This window comes from Neltuma alba, unplaced genomic scaffold (assembly GCF_004799145.2).
Source record: "Neltuma alba isolate B1F8T4 unplaced genomic scaffold, ASM479914v2 tig00005803_pilon, whole genome shotgun sequence".
Taxonomy (NCBI): Eukaryota; Viridiplantae; Streptophyta; class Magnoliopsida; order Fabales; family Fabaceae; genus Neltuma; species Neltuma alba.
This window is the reverse complement of record NW_021634237.1, coordinates 18,806-36,075: the sequence shown is the minus strand read 5'-3', so window position 1 is coordinate 36,075 and position 17,270 is coordinate 18,806. Positions and strand designations below refer to the sequence as shown.

The 17,270-nt window shown below is 31.7% G+C and overlaps 2 protein-coding genes across 4 annotated transcripts; one reads left to right on the top strand and one right to left on the bottom strand.

The window, feature by feature from the left end:
• Positions 1-9,950: 9,950 nt before the first annotated feature.
• Positions 9,951-11,099, top strand: LOC114748765 (protein DMP6-like). Its single transcript, XM_028937218.1, has one exon. It carries the CDS (start codon positions 10,285-10,287, stop codon positions 10,915-10,917), a length of 633 nt encoding a protein of 210 aa, XP_028793051.1. The 5' UTR covers positions 9,951-10,284; the 3' UTR covers positions 10,918-11,099.
• A 2,478-nt stretch (positions 11,100-13,577) lies between these two features.
• LOC114748764 (pentatricopeptide repeat-containing protein At5g46100-like) lies at positions 13,578-16,433 on the bottom strand. Of its 3 annotated transcripts, XR_003740504.1 has the most exons (4): positions 16,072-16,433; positions 14,502-15,782; positions 13,926-14,022; positions 13,578-13,854 (listed from the first exon to the last, which is right to left on the bottom strand). XR_003740504.1 is itself a non-coding variant. In XM_028937217.1 (2 exons), the coding sequence occupies exon 1, from the start codon at positions 15,956-15,958 to the stop codon at positions 14,519-14,521; it is 1,440 nt and encodes a 479-aa protein (XP_028793050.1). In that variant the 5' UTR covers positions 15,959-16,433; the 3' UTR covers positions 13,578-13,854; positions 14,502-14,518. The 3 variants fall into 3 exon arrangements, 1 of the variants encoding a protein (XP_028793050.1); XR_003740503.1 differs by having other exon boundaries at positions 14,502-16,433; XM_028937217.1 differs by lacking the exon at positions 13,926-14,022 and having other exon boundaries at positions 14,502-16,433.
• Between the last annotated feature and the right edge of the window lie 837 nt (positions 16,434-17,270).

Below are 17,270 nucleotides of genomic sequence, written 5' to 3'. Positions count from 1 at the left end.
CAAATGACCATTCGAAAGAAAAAGTGGATTCTTAATTGACCTCTAGGTCATCGTAGATAGATGAATGATATGTATACCAATTTGAATGATATTGACCTAGACAATACACTTATAGACTCCGGACAGAAATGGCAGCAAAATAATAATAGCCTATAAAAAAATCGATTAGATAATTTGATATCAAGACATTATTATCGAATGATGCATCAGAATCAGATTCATCGTCTCTACTTAATTTTTGGCTTGAAATATATAGATAGATAGATAGATAGAGAGATTCTCTAGCTTTGAAATATGCAAGAAAATTAATTGGTATTAAAAATAAATTCTAAACTTTTTTTTAAGATAAACGATGGAAAATAGATTATAAGTGAACTTTAGACCTACGCAGGAGTTTATAATCGCCACAATCCTATCATTTTCCTGTGAGTTCAGTGACTCACATGTGATACAGAGCATGACAAGAAGGTAGTGACATGAAAGGCGATTCTTAAATACATGCATGCATATGCATATCTATATATACACACACACACACATACATATGGCTATGTAAAGTTACATATAACATTTCTCTGGGAAAATATACTCCCTTCATTATTAAATATAAGGAATAAGTATGTGTGGGGGACTTGTAGTCTAAATAATATCAAACGCATCCTAGCTTCTTTTTGGGGCCAAAAAACGCATTCGAGCGGCCAAGCTTAAGATTTTCTTAGGACCCATTTAGAATAGTTATAAGCAATTTTTTAATCATAATTTACAGAACATAAAATAAATATATGAGAAGAATTTTGTCTTGACTTACGTAAAACGTACTTATAAATGATTTCGATTGTGATGACAAACAGGACCTTAATGTTAAGATTATGAGTTCGAACTCTATGTAAATGATATAATATGGATTATGACAAAAAAGAGTACATATATGTATATGTGGGCGCGCCCCCGGGGGGGATATCAATCAATATGGTTAAAAGTAGCTTGGTGTCTGAAAATTTCTAATCTTTCTTATTTTGCAAGTCACTGAAGCAGTGGAGTATCGAATCATGCAGAGGATTGCATATCATTGAACTATGCAAATATCCTTTATATTTAGTAGCAGAAAGTCTTAACAGATTGTTTCTTATAGAGGATATCATAACCGAAGAAGTATTATAAGAAGTTTAAAAGATTTCTTTTATTTAGAAGTTTGCAATGAAAAGGAAAAAAAATCAATAATTTTTCTATATGTACCGTTCTAAAATTTTCAATATTAATGCAATGTTAGAAAGACGTAGAGGAGATCAGGGATCAATAATTCAGCATCATATTATTCTTTACAATCTATTGGAATCAATAAAATAGACTACAGCATAATCATTAATCATTTTAAGGGAAGATATGTTTTGAAAAGATATTAATATTAATTTTATTTAACTAATTTTCAAGGATATTTAAATATATTAAAAATCATTTTTTTTAAAAATACTCTTATTTAATAATTGGTTAATGGTTTTTAATAATTAATCTCATTGATAAATACTTCTTTTTTAATGAAGTCATAACAGGGAAATTTTGATAAATGCTCCAGATAAATTAAGGGGTTTTTATTTTTCATAAATAGGATTAAGAAAACACTAAAAATATTCTCTCATAAAAACGGCCGGAACTAATAAATTAAAGAACAAGCAACTGTCAAGAATAAATTTAAAAAAAATAGAGTAAGAAGGATAGAGATGAAAATGGAAGGATAGGGATGAAAATGGTAAGACATTTATTGGTTGCTTTAGGCTTCAGCTTTAAGTCATTTCTATTTGACAATTCGCCAAAGAAAGAGACATATATATATATATATATATATATATCCCTGTGTGTGTGTGTGACTGTAAGCTAATCCATATACACGGGTTGCTTCTACAATTCCCTTCTCAGTGCAAATCCTCAGTGTTCCGTATATTGCTATCTACTGTTTTCTGTTGACCTAACTATTTCAAGCATGCTTCTTTTTTACTTTTCCTTATTTTATGTTACTACCGATAAATTAATGTTGGCCACGTTTAATATGTTCCAGGCATTTAAATTTAAAAGCGCAAAAAGACAAAAAAAAATTATAAAATAATATGCATGCAAACCGCAAAACAGAATTGGCTTTTTCCCCCGCGTGTTATGGTAAAGAAAATTGTATTTTATATCTACAACTTATGGATAATTAGTGAGATATATAAGGACATAATGCTATGTTCTCATTATATTATTACAAAATATTGACCAGAAAAATAAACATTTAATATCTTTGGTTTTATCCGATCGAGCTATACAAAATGGCTTTAATATTCATCATTTCATTAACACATTTTGTGCGTTATAAGAAAAATATCTCTGTCTAATTAGCTATATATATATATATCGACATACAATGTTGCTTGTGCAACTTTTCTATTCAGATTTTAGAAGGTTGTTGCATTGTCAGACAAATCAAGCAGCTGATTCTGGCAGTGATTAATTAATTTTAATAAACATAAAATGATTAATTAGCTACACTGACATGCTAACTAAATCTGTAAATCACACTACATTTTCAATATTCCATTCATAAAGTGAAAGTAAACTTTCTTTGTCTTTTGCCACTTAGTTTCCAAGATTCTCCCCTTTTCCCAAAACTTAATACATTTCTGAATCGAAAGAGTTAAGAAATTTAAAGAAAGTTGCCAACTATTCTAGGATTTAACGTGTAAAAATGAAGCATTCTTTACTTTTTTTATTTTCGCGAGGAAAGAGGTTGTTATGATTATGATAAAAGCATTTATGCTTTCATAATGTTTAAGTGATTATGTAGTGCACACAACTAACATACAATCAATGTGGGTTTCCCCACAAAGCCTCAATTTGAGGGGAAAAAGGGTTTTAAATAAAATCAATTGGTGCCAAAAACACACACAAAGCCAAACACATCAATCTCTTGAACAAAAAGTTCAGGTTGCCAATTATTTTGCGAGAGAAAAAAATAATTCGCTTTCATGCGGAAAGATGTAGACGACTTTCTTGAATAATAGTCCAACTTTAATTGAGACTATTTTAATTTATATGAATTATAAAATCTATATAAAGTGGTACGGTTTACAAGTTACAAATAATGCGACTTTTCCATGCTTTAGGTAATTTTTAAAATTTTTTTTACATATTTAAGTAGTATTTAAATATTATAAAATAAAATAGAATATTTAAAATTTTTTAAACTATATATTATGCATAGAACTTATCTATTTTTCTTATGTTTGTTTGATTTTTCTATTTATTTACTTCAAAGCCTAGTTAACTTCAGTTATTTAAGTTATATTGGACAAAAAATTAAGTTATTATAGTTTAAGGGTTATTAGATTAATTACTTTATCATTATCCAAAATGTTTATGATGAAGTGTGTTACTTACGCAATTTGTAACGTGAAAGAATAGCCAATTAATCTTTTCACAGTCAATGGAACCCATAATGATTAACTTTGAATCACTTGAAATATAATTCACATTGTGACATTCAAAGAATAAGTGAATTTCATCAATTAGTTAACTCAATTATTATTTTTGTATCTCTAGTCTTAAATTTACTATATGTGATTATTTTATTTTTTCTTCGGAAAAAAGAAGTTAAGAAGATTCTAATCTCCCATCCCATGCAGGCATGCATCGCAACCTAACCCATTAACACTTTTCTCTCTCACACTCATAATAAAAATAATTAATGGTCATTTGTTGTATTTACTCTTGAAGTTGTTTTAAATCTGAAGCAAAGAACAAATTTAGATTCCCCCACACCACTAATAAATTGCACTCAATTAGTCGTCACTATGTGCCATTAATTTGACAGCATTTCGTAGTCATATATAATTAATTAGAATACTAATAATCACAATAAGTTCTTAAGTAGTGCCGTATATATATGGGTCCAGTTTCTATATGCTGATCATAATAATGACGCAGATATATATATAATTATGCTTCATAAAGAAGTTTAAAGAACTTTAACTTGTGGATATTACTGTTCCCTAGAACTGTGAAATAGCCAAACCAAAAACTGTGTTAGGACAAAGGAAATGATTTTTCAACAAACGACAACTCAACAAGTTTAAGTCACAAGATTACTCATCAACGCTGTCATTGTCTATGACTCTTGTAGGTCTATCTATGAGATACTTTCAAGTATGTTTTATACAGATCAAGAAAAATTTTAAAATACATTAATTTTTTATTAAAATATAACAACTTCTCAATTTATTCCTAGTTAATATATACAACTTAAAAAAAAATAACTATCAATACTATAATAAATAAATAACAAAATAGTATATCATATTAAAAATTTAATAAAATAATTTATAAAAAAGAACAAGAAAAATTTTCTCTCTTTTCCTTATAAATGGGAGTAGAGGAGTGTATGTTTGTATGCACATATGGCTGGAAAAATTATTAATAATTAACACGCTATTTAAGTAAAGCGTGAGTATAATTATTGTTAATGAACAAAATTGCGTTGAAAAGTTGATAAGCTAGTTTAGGTTTTAAGGGCTGGGTTGCGTTGGGTTGGGTTTGTGGTTGGCAAGGGTTCAAAAACAAAACTCTTCTAATACAATAAAAACAAAATTGCCTTAAAAAAATTTCTTACTTGATAATGATATGGTGCAATTAATGGTTTATTTGGTAATAAGGTTTTCTGACCCTGTTTATTTAATAAGGTGTATCGATTAAAATAATACATGCAAACATTGTTGTCAAACTCATGAGTTGACTCTCTAAATTTAACGTTTTTATGTTTTCAGCTAACAAAATCGTGTTGACTCGTTCTTAAACTCGTATAACTGTAAACTCGATTAAACTTACGAGTTCATTTACCAAGTTTACTGTTTTTACGTTTTTAGCTTACAAAATCGTGTCAACTCGCTCTTAAACTCGTACTAAATTTTTAAATTTAATTATGTTTAGTGACTTTATATGTGATTTTTATAGAAATTTCTTTGTTGAATATGATAAATTATGAACATTGATAGATATAATTTTAATTATTTAAATTTAAAATATATTTAAATGAAACTGCTCTAATTTTTTATATATTAATTATTTGATTATATACTTTTAATATTAGTTTATTAATAAAAATAAACTCTTACAAGTTTACGATCCAAGTTCACATTATTATCACTAGTTTGTTTAAACTCGCGAGTTTGATAACCTTGCATGCAAATCTTAAAAGCATATTGTAAGAATCTATATTGGCCTTGAAATATCAGTCGTTGTTGAAAAGTTTGCAGCCGAAGAAGTTAGAGTCTTGTGATACATTTGTGATACATAGTGTATATATCTAATGTAGAAAAGGCACAGTGTATGTGATATAGTTTTATATTATTCATTTTTTTATGTAAAATTTGGACATTCTACTATACTTTTATATATGACCCTTTGCATGTAGTAATAGTTCTAGCATAACTCAAATTAGGATTAATTCATATGTAATATTAAATAAAGGATCATTCTCAAACACATGTAGGTTTCTGAGATTGAGAGATTGATAGAGAGCTCATATCTTAAAAGTAATTAATTAAATATTTGTTTCCTACAAAAATGAAATTGTTTTCGAACATAAATGAATTTAGAATGATAATGATTGTTTAGAGGTTCAAAATAACTTTACAAAATCACTTTTTGGTTGGGTTTGGATGAACTGTTCACAATTCAAAAATCAACACATGTTCAAAGCTACCAAACCCGTAGGACCAGATTCTGCATTCTAAAAAGTTCTTGTTTTTCTCAAGATTCCCCTGAAAAAAAATTGGGGTCAAAAGAAAACAAGAAAATTAAAGAATTATTAGGATAATTGATTATAAGGTCGAATAAAACTAAATTTCATTTAATTTGTAATTTTTCTTACCTTTTTGACAAAACACTTTATAGTGGCTGGCCTTTTATTTTGATACATAACTAAAATATTAGCGCATATATTAATGACTGTTTTCCTTTTTATTCTCTCCTAATAAATTTTAAATATTATTATTGTATGCTTTATTATTGAAAATTTTTAATGAAATTGAAATGATCTTGTTTTGGCATATGAATATAAAAAGTTTAAGCATGAAAATGATTTCAATGGCGACAGTTACTTTTCAAATATTGATATTGATATTATCATTTCACGGTTCATTCAAGCATAAGTTAGAAAAAAAATGAAATTAATTTAGCCATTATTTCTTTGAAATAATTTTTGTTTCAACTAGCATACAATGTGGTCTCATAGTGAGCCCTCCAATATGTAACGTTGGGATTCTGAGTTAAAATGTTGGTATAAGAAGCATAAATAATTACTGGGTTAATACAAGTTTTGGTTCTTCAAATTTGCCTTAATTTTAATTTTGGTTCTGGTTCCTCAAGTTTATTTTTATTTAAAATATTAATATCTATAATCTAATAAAAACCTGAACTATTTTACTTCTTAAGGGACTAAAATTTATGGTTTGAAATTTGAGAGATCAAAATTAAAATGAGAGTAAACTTGAAGGATCAAAGATTATATTAACTCATAATTATTTTTAAATTTCTTATACATTAAAAATGTCATTTTCATAATTAATGATTTGCTGTTATGCATTCTCAAGTGGGCTTACTTAGCGTAAGGCAAGTTGAGTAATAGATTTAAAAGTTTTTTTTTGGGTGATAATAACAGACCTACAAGTTTGATATTATATTGAGGCACTAAAAATTTCTTGAAGAATATAATAAAACTCTCCGAAATTGTTTCTGGGAACTAAACGCAGGTTAAAAGAATTAAACTAAACCTATATATATATATATATATATATCATTATGTGATTGGTTTTTCTCTAACTTTACCATATTTGATGATATTCACTCTATTTTTATTTCATTTATTACTTTCATCATTAATTCTTTTTAAAAGAATTTATTTGTCCATTGGTAAGTAAAGTCCTATACTGATAATATCCATTTACGAAACCTCAAAAAAAAAAATGCAAGGAAACATCATTTTTATTTATAAGTTGAATAAAATACTAATCAAAGTTGGTTCAATCGAGTCGTTGCTTCCTTTTATTAGTTAAATAATGTTTTAGATCCGAGTCCTGCATATGAAGAAAATTATCATTCAATTAGATCATACCACTTATATGGTTTGATTTAACTTAATTTTAATTATTCAAGGTGTAATGTCGCCTCTTAAAATTTGTTGGTATAACCAAAAATTTTTTTAAAAAAATGAACAGCATAAATATACAAAGCTAGACTATTTTTTTTAAAATAATATTTATGCTACTTCTAAGTATAAGAATTAGATAACTAATTTATGAATATTAAAAATAAAAAATAAATGTGTTTTTTCTTAGATTAGTCCTTTAATAATATATATAATCAATAGATAAAATTTGAAAAAAATTTATAAATTTAAGATCATACATTGTATGAGATAAAAGTAAATTGGGATCTTATATTTAAAACCAAAATAAAAATCAAACTAACTCTTATATTAAGGACCAAAGAAAGTATAGTGTAAATTCATTGAGATCTTACACTTAAAATAAAAATAAATTTCTTAACTAGCTCTCACACGTTTAGGATAGGAGCACATTTGTGTGTGTTGTATCAATATTTTACCAAGTACAGTTAAAAAAGCCTTGTTTCAGTTTGAATTAAAGTTGTTGGGGCTGTGGTTGGGGCTGTTGGGAAATTAGTCAATGACATAAAGTTCTTCACTTTGATTATAGAATTATATATCCTAATTAATTAATTAATTATCATAATCAAACGAAAGTAAATAGGTTTGATTAAAAAAGGGCTATATTTTATGATTTAGCAAATCCATGTACTCTTTGATCTTTTTCATTTGTTGGCCAAAATTTACTCTTTGATCAAAGCTAGCATGAATGGCGCTCAACTAATGCTTCAATTTGCATTATATTTTTAATTGCTGAAATTTTCATCAGCAAATATAATTTCATTGATTAAAAATAGGTCAAGGTACAAATTTATTTAAGAAGTTTTTCACTTAATATCCCGAAAGTTTTTTTGGAATTTAACGTTATCCTATAAGTTTAAAATTATAGTAATGTTGTATCTTATTATTAAAAAAATAATATTGGTTATTTAATATTGACACTGATTATTAATATTTTTAACCATAAGGATAACGTTGCATCTTAGTCCACTAGATAAGAATTAGCCGCAACTTTTAAAAGTCATGCATAAATATTTTTGTAATGAGAAAATGACCCGAGTCAAGCCCAAGTCTTGGAAAGTGACGTTACAATTCTGGTCCAATTGCCGTTGAACATTTGTGTTTGCCTTTTCTCCTTGCATGGATTTAATCACTTTCAAGAAAAACTAATCCTTTATAAAACAAAATATTGTTCAAAAAGTTGAAAAATGGGGATTTTTTCCATCTTACCTCGCCATACCAAATTTGGACCAATCTGAGCCAAGTTGTAAGGTTGAGATTTTAGTGCAAGCCCATCAAACATGAGAGACTTTTAATAATTGGGCTAAGTTAACATTTGAAGTTTCTTTCATTTTGACCTCCAATGATAAGATATAAGTCCAGCATGACAAAATAGTTGAATTTCCCTTTGTAACGTTAACCTAATTTTATAAGAAATACTTACTTGTTTTTTAAAATTTCTATTTTATTTTAATATATTACCTTTTGTTTTATTTTGATTTGCTTTAAGGAATGCTGTAATAATGAATTCCATGTCACTAAAGAAGGTATATTAATAAAATCTAATGATCTTGTTCTCTTTTCTTCAAAAAAATTGGTATTTAAGGAAATCTCAAATATAATTTCATTAAGAAGTTAAAATATTTTTAAATAATATTTGAAATGAAATGAAAAAGATAAATAAATTATACTTTTTTGGAAATTAAATAGTGGTGGAGTCTGATTAACAATTGAACGAAATAAAAGTGATTTCATCTTTTTTGAATATTGAAATGATAATACTACGACAAAAGTGCACACTTGAGTTTATTTTTCTTTCTTAATTTTTATAAGGTGTTTTTTTAAACCTTTTGACTCTTAATGCTATTAATGAAAAATGTGATATATTTTAAACATTGACTAAATATTATTAACTACTAACATGTTAAATTCAATTTTAAAATAACGATAATTTTTATAAAAATTATCATTTGGAATTGATGATATTAGGGTTAGATTACTGAAAAGATGCTTTTTAAAATTAAAGAAATAAATTGAAACTTAGTGTAAAGTCAAAAAAATAAAGGTAAAATTTTGCCTAATTACTCTTCTAACGTTATTTGATATAATATTAGTATTAAATTACAGTGACAAAATATTTAAGAGGACATCCTTTACTTCAGCATTTTCCTAATTCAAATTTCTATAATGGAGAAAAAATTAAATTTATTTTTAATTTTTTGAGTTATCCTTTAATTCAAAATCAAACTTTGTTTTTATTTTTACTTTTACTTTTAGTTCTTTTAAAATTAAAAATATAAAAGTTAAATTAAAACTTACAATAGAATAATTGTCGTCAAATAAAAATAATCTAATCTTGGTATTGTTAGCAACAAGATTCCCTCAAGTCATTGCGTCTCAGCAAACCATTTCTTGCAAAGCCAAACTTCAATTCTCAAAAGCTAATAACTGAACACACACACCCTGCACGCGCGCGCACACAGAAAACGTAAACATTAGTTACATAGAGGTAATATATGCATCATATGGCAAAATAACGGGTTCGTCCTTTTGAGTAATTTTTGTCCCTCCACAGAACCATAGGATCATGGTGAAATCTCATTTAACAAAATTTCAGTTCATGCTTCTAATTCTGAAACTGAAAGTTTTGTTTAAGAATCTAAATTAAAACTTAATTGGCTCAAGAACAACAAAAACAATAAATATTACTACCTCCGGTTTTAATTATAAGAGCGAGGTCTTATAATTAGGACCGGAGGTAGTATATCATATCCAAGCACTATATTTTAAGAATTATCATATCTGGCATTTTCTGTTATACTTAAATGAGCAACATATAACTTGCAAGGCATGATGAGCTCAGAACCACAAAACAAGATTGCAGTGAACGCTGATTTCATCGAGTTTTCAGTTTGTTTCTTGCAAGGCATGACAAGCTTCCCTTCTCTCTCTAGTTTTACTTCCATGGTTCATCTCTGCCCTAACTATATAGAGATTCCTTTTCAACAAGCCTATGCTGCAGAACAGAAGTGATTAGATCAGATCAGAACAGAATACACAAAGCCAAGTGAAGAAAAAAGGCCTTATCTGTGATGGGGATCAAATTCGGACTTGGTGATTCTAAGGAACATGATGAAGAGAAACTCCCACTTCTGCTAAACATGGTGGTGCCGGAAGCCGAGAGGAACCTGATTCAGAAAGCCATGAACCAGACATTCCAGAGCTCGGCTCATTTAGCCAATCTATTGCCTACCGGTTCGGTCCTTGCTTTCCAGCTTCTGTCACCAATCTTCACAAATCTTGGAACCTGTGACTCTGTGAGCCGGTTCATGACTGCAGGACTTGTAGCTCTCTGTGGAGCCTCATGCTTCCTGCTATGCTTCACTGATAGCTTCAGAGACAACAAGGGGAACATATGTTACGGCTTTGCCACCTTCAGTGGCTTGTGGGTCATTGATGGATTTACGACACTTCCACCTGAACTTGCGGCAAAATATCGCCTAAGGTTTATAGATTTCATGCATGCAGTAATGTCTGTACTAGTATTTGCTGCAATTGCAATGTTTGATCAGAATGTGGTTAACTGCTTCTTTCCGGAGCCATCAAATCAAACACAAGAGGTCCTCACGGCATTGCCTGTGGGCATCGGCGTTATTTGCAGCATGTTGTTTGTTGTATTTCCTACAAAGAGACATGGAATTGGCTTTCCCCTTTCCACAAATTAACAGTTTGGAGTTCCTTTTTGAATCTTTGTATGTTGCCTTTTGGAGCCACTTTCAGGAATTTGACAGGTTATTAAGCTCACATCCACAAAGCTATTTTTATGGATTTGTATGTTGGAGTAAATTATACAATAGTCAGAAGACTTGTACAGTATAGAATGCATTAGAAGGTATAGAATATACAACCTTCTGATACACTGTTGTTAGAAGAATTCAATATCAGATATTGAAGATTTTATGGAAGCTCTGAGGTGGACAAATCCGCTATGCAAGAAAGCATTGGAACCTGAAATGTTCGTGAAATTTTTGTAATTTGCATGCCACGTTTAAGTGACTCAAATTCAAAAGGCCTGTCGTAGGAACATTTGAGAAATCTACAACGGAGATGATATGCCTACAAAGTTAGAGAACCCATGTTTCAATCAGTCCTATCTAAGAATCCCATACTTCAAATAAAGAATTCAAATCCCAAACAAACAAACTATTAAAACAAAATGAGAATAATCAATTATCGGAAGACCAAGGGGAAAAAAGTTTTTTTTTTTTGGGACATAATGTAGGCAGTCATTGATATAGACTAATACAAAGCATTAAACTTAATCTCCCTCTTATTCTGAACAAATAACCTATTTGAAAACAAAAAAAAAAAGATCAACACCGGCTCTTCCTTCTGGAAAGTCTACACACGCAGAAAATATCTGAAGAAAAGAAGGCAGTTTGGTCTTCTCCAAGAAAGCCAGGAACATGCCAAAGAGAAGAATGCACTCTCACTCAGCAAATCAAAGCGCATTCAATTCTCAAAGGCAACAAGTATACCATGCAAATGCAATACAGCCTGCCATCATATAAAGTGACGCACTGGGCAAAGAATGAGGGGAACAACCTGAGACCTCCGTGCCAAAGTTCAGCTCTCCTCAACTAATCTGGGAAACATTGAAGGAATGGATGATGGCAAAAGAAAAAGGAATGCGATAGAAGGAGGAACACTGGGGATTCAGGAAGGACCACTGGCTAAGCAGTATATATCCTACTGTCTATAAAGATGAGTTGATTCAAAGGTCTAATTGAGTACTGAAATGATTTGCAGTTCAAAGGATAGTACAAATTTATAAAATTATAATCACAGGTGAGGATACAAAATCATTGAAAATGTCACATGGGGACGAACATGAACAAAGCGAAAGTTATGTCAAAAACAAAATTCATGAATACGAGACATTACTTCCCCTTTTATTTTGATTGTAGCTAACAAAAGTGCTCCTTTTTGTAAGCCAGAAAAAAGTGGTTTCTGGAAAACCAAAGGGCTTTTTCCAAGTGCTTGTCCATTTCTGAAAAGGTTTATCCTAACACACCTACTTACTTTTATTTACTTTTTTAGAAATATTTCCTCCTTCAAATTAAGCTAAACCAAATAAGCTCTATATCCTGCAAAGGACCAGAAAATAAGGATGATCTCTGTTTCACAACTATCTAATTTCCAATTAACCATAGAATCAAAGTACTATCACTTATATGAAACAAGACAATAATATGCCAAATGCTACTTCAACTGAAACATTAATGTTGGATTGTCAGGGAAGTTTTACATAGATGGGATCCTACTTAGATACACAGAGGTAGAATAAGTCTCCAAATATGTATCTAGGGTGGAGCAAGAGGAAATTATGGCTTGGCAATGAGAAGGAAAATATATTACCTGCGGCAGAAGCACAATATGTCATATGATCTGGGAAGGCTAAAACCACGTAAGTTACAATGAGAAATTGATGCAGCAGCAATGAAAGGTAACATGCTCTCCTTCAAGTTGAAGCAGAGCTTCACCTTCAACAAACTTTTTTTTTTTTTTTTAAACTTTTTTGGGAATGGGGTGTAAAGCAGGTGAACCTCTAAAACAGTAATGCTAACAGACGACAATTTATAACAAAGTGTTTCAAATCACCATAAGCAGGCTATTTTCTCTCCTTTCCATTTTCCGGTTAAATTTATAATAACAATTTGGGCACATCTATTAGATCCACTATTAAATACCACATCAACATGAAGAAAAATCACCCAAAGTCAGCATTAACAATCTAGATATTCCGTCATACTTGAAATTTACAAGGCATGGAAAAATTACTTTCACATGAAAACAAGATGAAAAGATGCCACCATTAAAATTTAGAGGACAAATTTTGGAAAACGATTCAAAATACTAAGGACAGCCTGCAAAGTTAAGATGAATTTGGCAATCAAACATATGTGGAAAAGGTGTTAGATTGTGCGAGGAGGGCACTCATACTTTTAGCTCTAAGTACCAATCAATCCAAATTTGTTAAGTAGATCGACAGAGATGAAGATGAAATGGAAGAACATATTAACAGATATGGTCATCTACGCTAAGATTTTGTTTCACGTGTTATCTAGTGGAAGACAAGTTATTGAAGCCATAAATAAACCCATTGCAAATCAATTTATTCTCCCCCTGCCCCCTCTCTCCTCCACTCCATGTCCAGTGTGGCCATGCTTTGGGGAGTGGCATTCATTTTCTTATCTAGCAAGAATAATTGACTTGTTCAATTTTTTGTTATTGGATGAATACAACAGAACCATTTAAAAATATCATGTTAACCCTAAATTCAACATAATAAAAGAGAAATTCTCTTAGGCCATAGAAATAGAAATCCATAAATAAAAAACTTCAACAACAATGCAATAATTGAATAAATGAAGAACAAGGGTGAAAAACGCATGCTTTGATTTAGGAAATTTACAGCGCCTGACTGAAAAGTTTACAGTGCATAGGCAAAGAACTTCAATCATGAGTAATGGCTTTGAATGAAGCAGGAGACCGCACAAATCATAGAGCTTACCTTGCCCAACGACTCTAGCAGATACCTCCCTCCAAGCAGGCTCATCACCAGAGTTTTTAAGGAGGTTGGGAAAGAAATAAGAAAGTGTCTGCAAAAGAAAAGAGTGAATCTATAGGCAAGAGTTGGTCACAAGGGAGCCCGCTTGAAAGTCTTGCATACCCAATTCCTCAATTTGAAGCTTTATTTACAAATCATGAAGGCTCTAATCATCACTTCATCAGGAGACATTAACCATTGGAAAAGAGAGAAAAGGGATCTAGGAGTTAAAAAGCATGTCAGCTTATGCTCAATGAGAAAGAAGCAGATACAGTTAGCTTGGGTCAGCAAGAGATTTGGTCAATCAAAATTATACAAGCTAAAAATAGAATAGTATTTTAAGGAAGAAAAAACGTCTAAGATCACAAGATCAAGTAATTAAAAAGGAATACAAACATTTGTATAAAATTTAAAAATTTTATGACTTCTAGAGGCATATCCTAGCAAAGAATTGAATTACGCAACTAACTCAAAGCATTAGGGAAATAACTTGTTTCTAATTGCAATCTATATGCCACGATTGTCATAAATGCCTTCAGCCGCCTTTGCGCAAATATGACAAGTCATGGAGGCGATTAACAAGCTTTCTGTTCAAACACTTTCCATATCCCTTAATTCTGCGTTTTTTCTCCTTTCCCCAGAAGGGAAGGAGAGGATACTGCTAAAGGTTTTAGTGAGAATGCAGCAATGGTCATATACCAAAAGTTTATAAAGATTCAGCTTTGAGGTTCAACAAAGTCATGCATCAGCCCAGCCAGCAGGAGCTCAGTAGCTTCTCTCACCTTCTTTCGATCCCAAAGTCCACTCATCACTGCATTCCAGATTCCCTCATCTGGAACACAACCGTCTAACACCATCTCATCAAAAATGCGAGCAGCTTTGTGCTCGTCTCCTTTCTTACTATAGCATTTAACTAAACACTCAAAAGTGCCAGCTTCAACAGAGATACCCCTAGTGCGCATGCTGAGATACAACTGAAAAGCACGTGTTGGATCAATGTTGTTGCATAGGCCTTGGACCACCATGTTATGGATTTTCACATGACGGACCCAAGTTACTCGGTTAGGTGAGACACCACTAAGCACCATCTCATCGATGAAGTTTGCAGCTTCCTGATACCTGCCTACGTCACAGAAGCCACTTATGATTTTCCCATACAGCCCTGCATCTGGCTTTAAACCTTGAAGCCTCATCCTGTCTAGAACCTCCACTGCTTCACTAAGCTTTCCTTCACTACACAGTCCGTGAATTAATGTACTATAAGTAACCATGTTAGGCAAATGATGTTTTTTGACCATCATATCTAACAGCTCCTTTGCTTGAGAAGATTGACCACCTTTACATAAACCATCCATTAGAGAACTGTAAGTAAAAACATTTGGTTCGATGTCAGTTCTTTTCATCTCCTCAAATAATTTCATAGCTTCATCCACATTATTGGACTGACACATTCCACGTATCAAGCAAGTATAGGTAACAACAGAAGGTGCAAGGCCTTTCTGCCTCATCTCATAGAATAAATCCTTTGCGTGGGCGATTTCTCCCTGTCTACACAGCCCATTAATCAAAGTACCGTATGTATAAGAATCTGGTGGGTATCCTCGATCTGGCATCTCACAAAATATCCGTAAAGCAGCATCAATTGTTTCATTTTTTTTGCACAGGGCTTTGATCAAAATATTCAGAGAAACAACACTTCGTGGAATGCCCATTTCTCTCATCTCCCTATAAATACTAAGCGCCATCTTTAAATGGTTTTCCTCTACTAGGATATCAAATATTGTAATATAGGATTTTTGGGTGGGTCTTAACTGAAAGTCTACCATCCCACGGAAAATCCTGATGGCATCAAGGGGTCTATGAACACGTCCATAAGCTCTGCAAATGGTTAATAATATATCTTCCGTGACCGTACAATTTTCTTCCTTCATTCTGTGAAGCATCCCTTCGGCTGATCTGAACTGGTTCGCGGAGGCTAACCTACAGATCATGAGACCAAAAGTATTGTGATCATGACGGAACCCATTATTATACTCAGCCGTTGCCGAATCAAATATCACAAGAGCTTTATGTATGTCCCTTTCTGCTTTTATTAGCTGCTCAACTAGACCAGCTGTAATTTGCTTCGGCCATTTCATCAAAATTTTACCGCCCATGATCCCCAACTTGCAACACTCAGCAGATTTCAGAAACTTCTAATTCCAACACCTCACTAGTCACTACAGGCATCTTGAAGCAATAAAAAGCTGCAAGGAACAAAATATCATACCGTTTCTCATAAGAAGACCAATGTCTTTTTCAGCTTCTCCTGTACAGTACTACAACACGACGAAAGGATCGTGATATTCTATCGTAATCATTAGGTACACTCGAATATCGCTAGGGAAATCACATTATTCGCAACTCTCTCTTATGCGTGGAAGCATCTTCTCAGCGTCTTTGAATTCCACGTTAACTAGAGCCGTCGGACCAGAATCCTTCCACCACCCGAAAGCGAACGAAGAAGATAGTAACTAAACCCACTCTGTAATAGGAAAATTAAAACTTATTTGAATTCGAAGAAGATAGTTAGTAAAGTATACATTGAAGTGACAAAGAAGTGAATCTGGAAAGCGAACGAAATAGACTTGTTGGTCTTGGCCGCTGTCATCACCGCCGCGCCCGTATCAGATTGATGAGTGCGTGTTTGGCTCAGTCAAGGCGTGGGAAATCCGCATGACGGCACCGTTTGGGGTTTTTGTGTTTTCTTGGGGGGGGGGGGTTGTTCGCTTTTTTTTTTTTTATTAAGTTCAATTCAATAAGTTTATAATATTTTAAGATAAAAATTAATTAATTTAGTATATCGAACTAGGAGTGTTCAATTTGTCCCGTCCTCCCGTCCCGGTCTCGGTGAGTTCGGGATGGGACAAACAAAATTTCGGGACGAGACAAAAATGGGATGGGACAGGATGCGGGACGGGGTCGTCCCGTCCGGGATTTTTTTCTTTTAAAAATTATTTATTAATAATTATTATTAGATTATTCAATTTACTTATTAATGATAACTCTTGTTTTTATGGTGATTTGTAGCTCTTAAATTGTAGTATTATCTCAAAAAAATCTCTTTTCTTAATAAAATAATTCACAAAGCCTGATTGAATTTTTTAGTGTTGTTTGGGAGGATTTATCTTATATTGGGTTTATTAAAGTTTAAGATGATGTATGTTAGGAATAAGCCAGAAGAGGGAGCTTATTTTGAAATCTAAAGAGCTTATTTCCACCTGTGGGCCTGTACTCACCCCAATGCGACAACTTCAAAAGTGACGCACACTACCATCCTTCCTGCATAATATACACACACACATATATATATATGTATGGGTGATTAAAAACAAACAAATGTTGGTGAGAGTAATAATAATAACAAGAAGTAACATTTTAGACCACCTTTTCCTTTCGGTTGAGGCCCATTTGTTGCCAACGTATTTT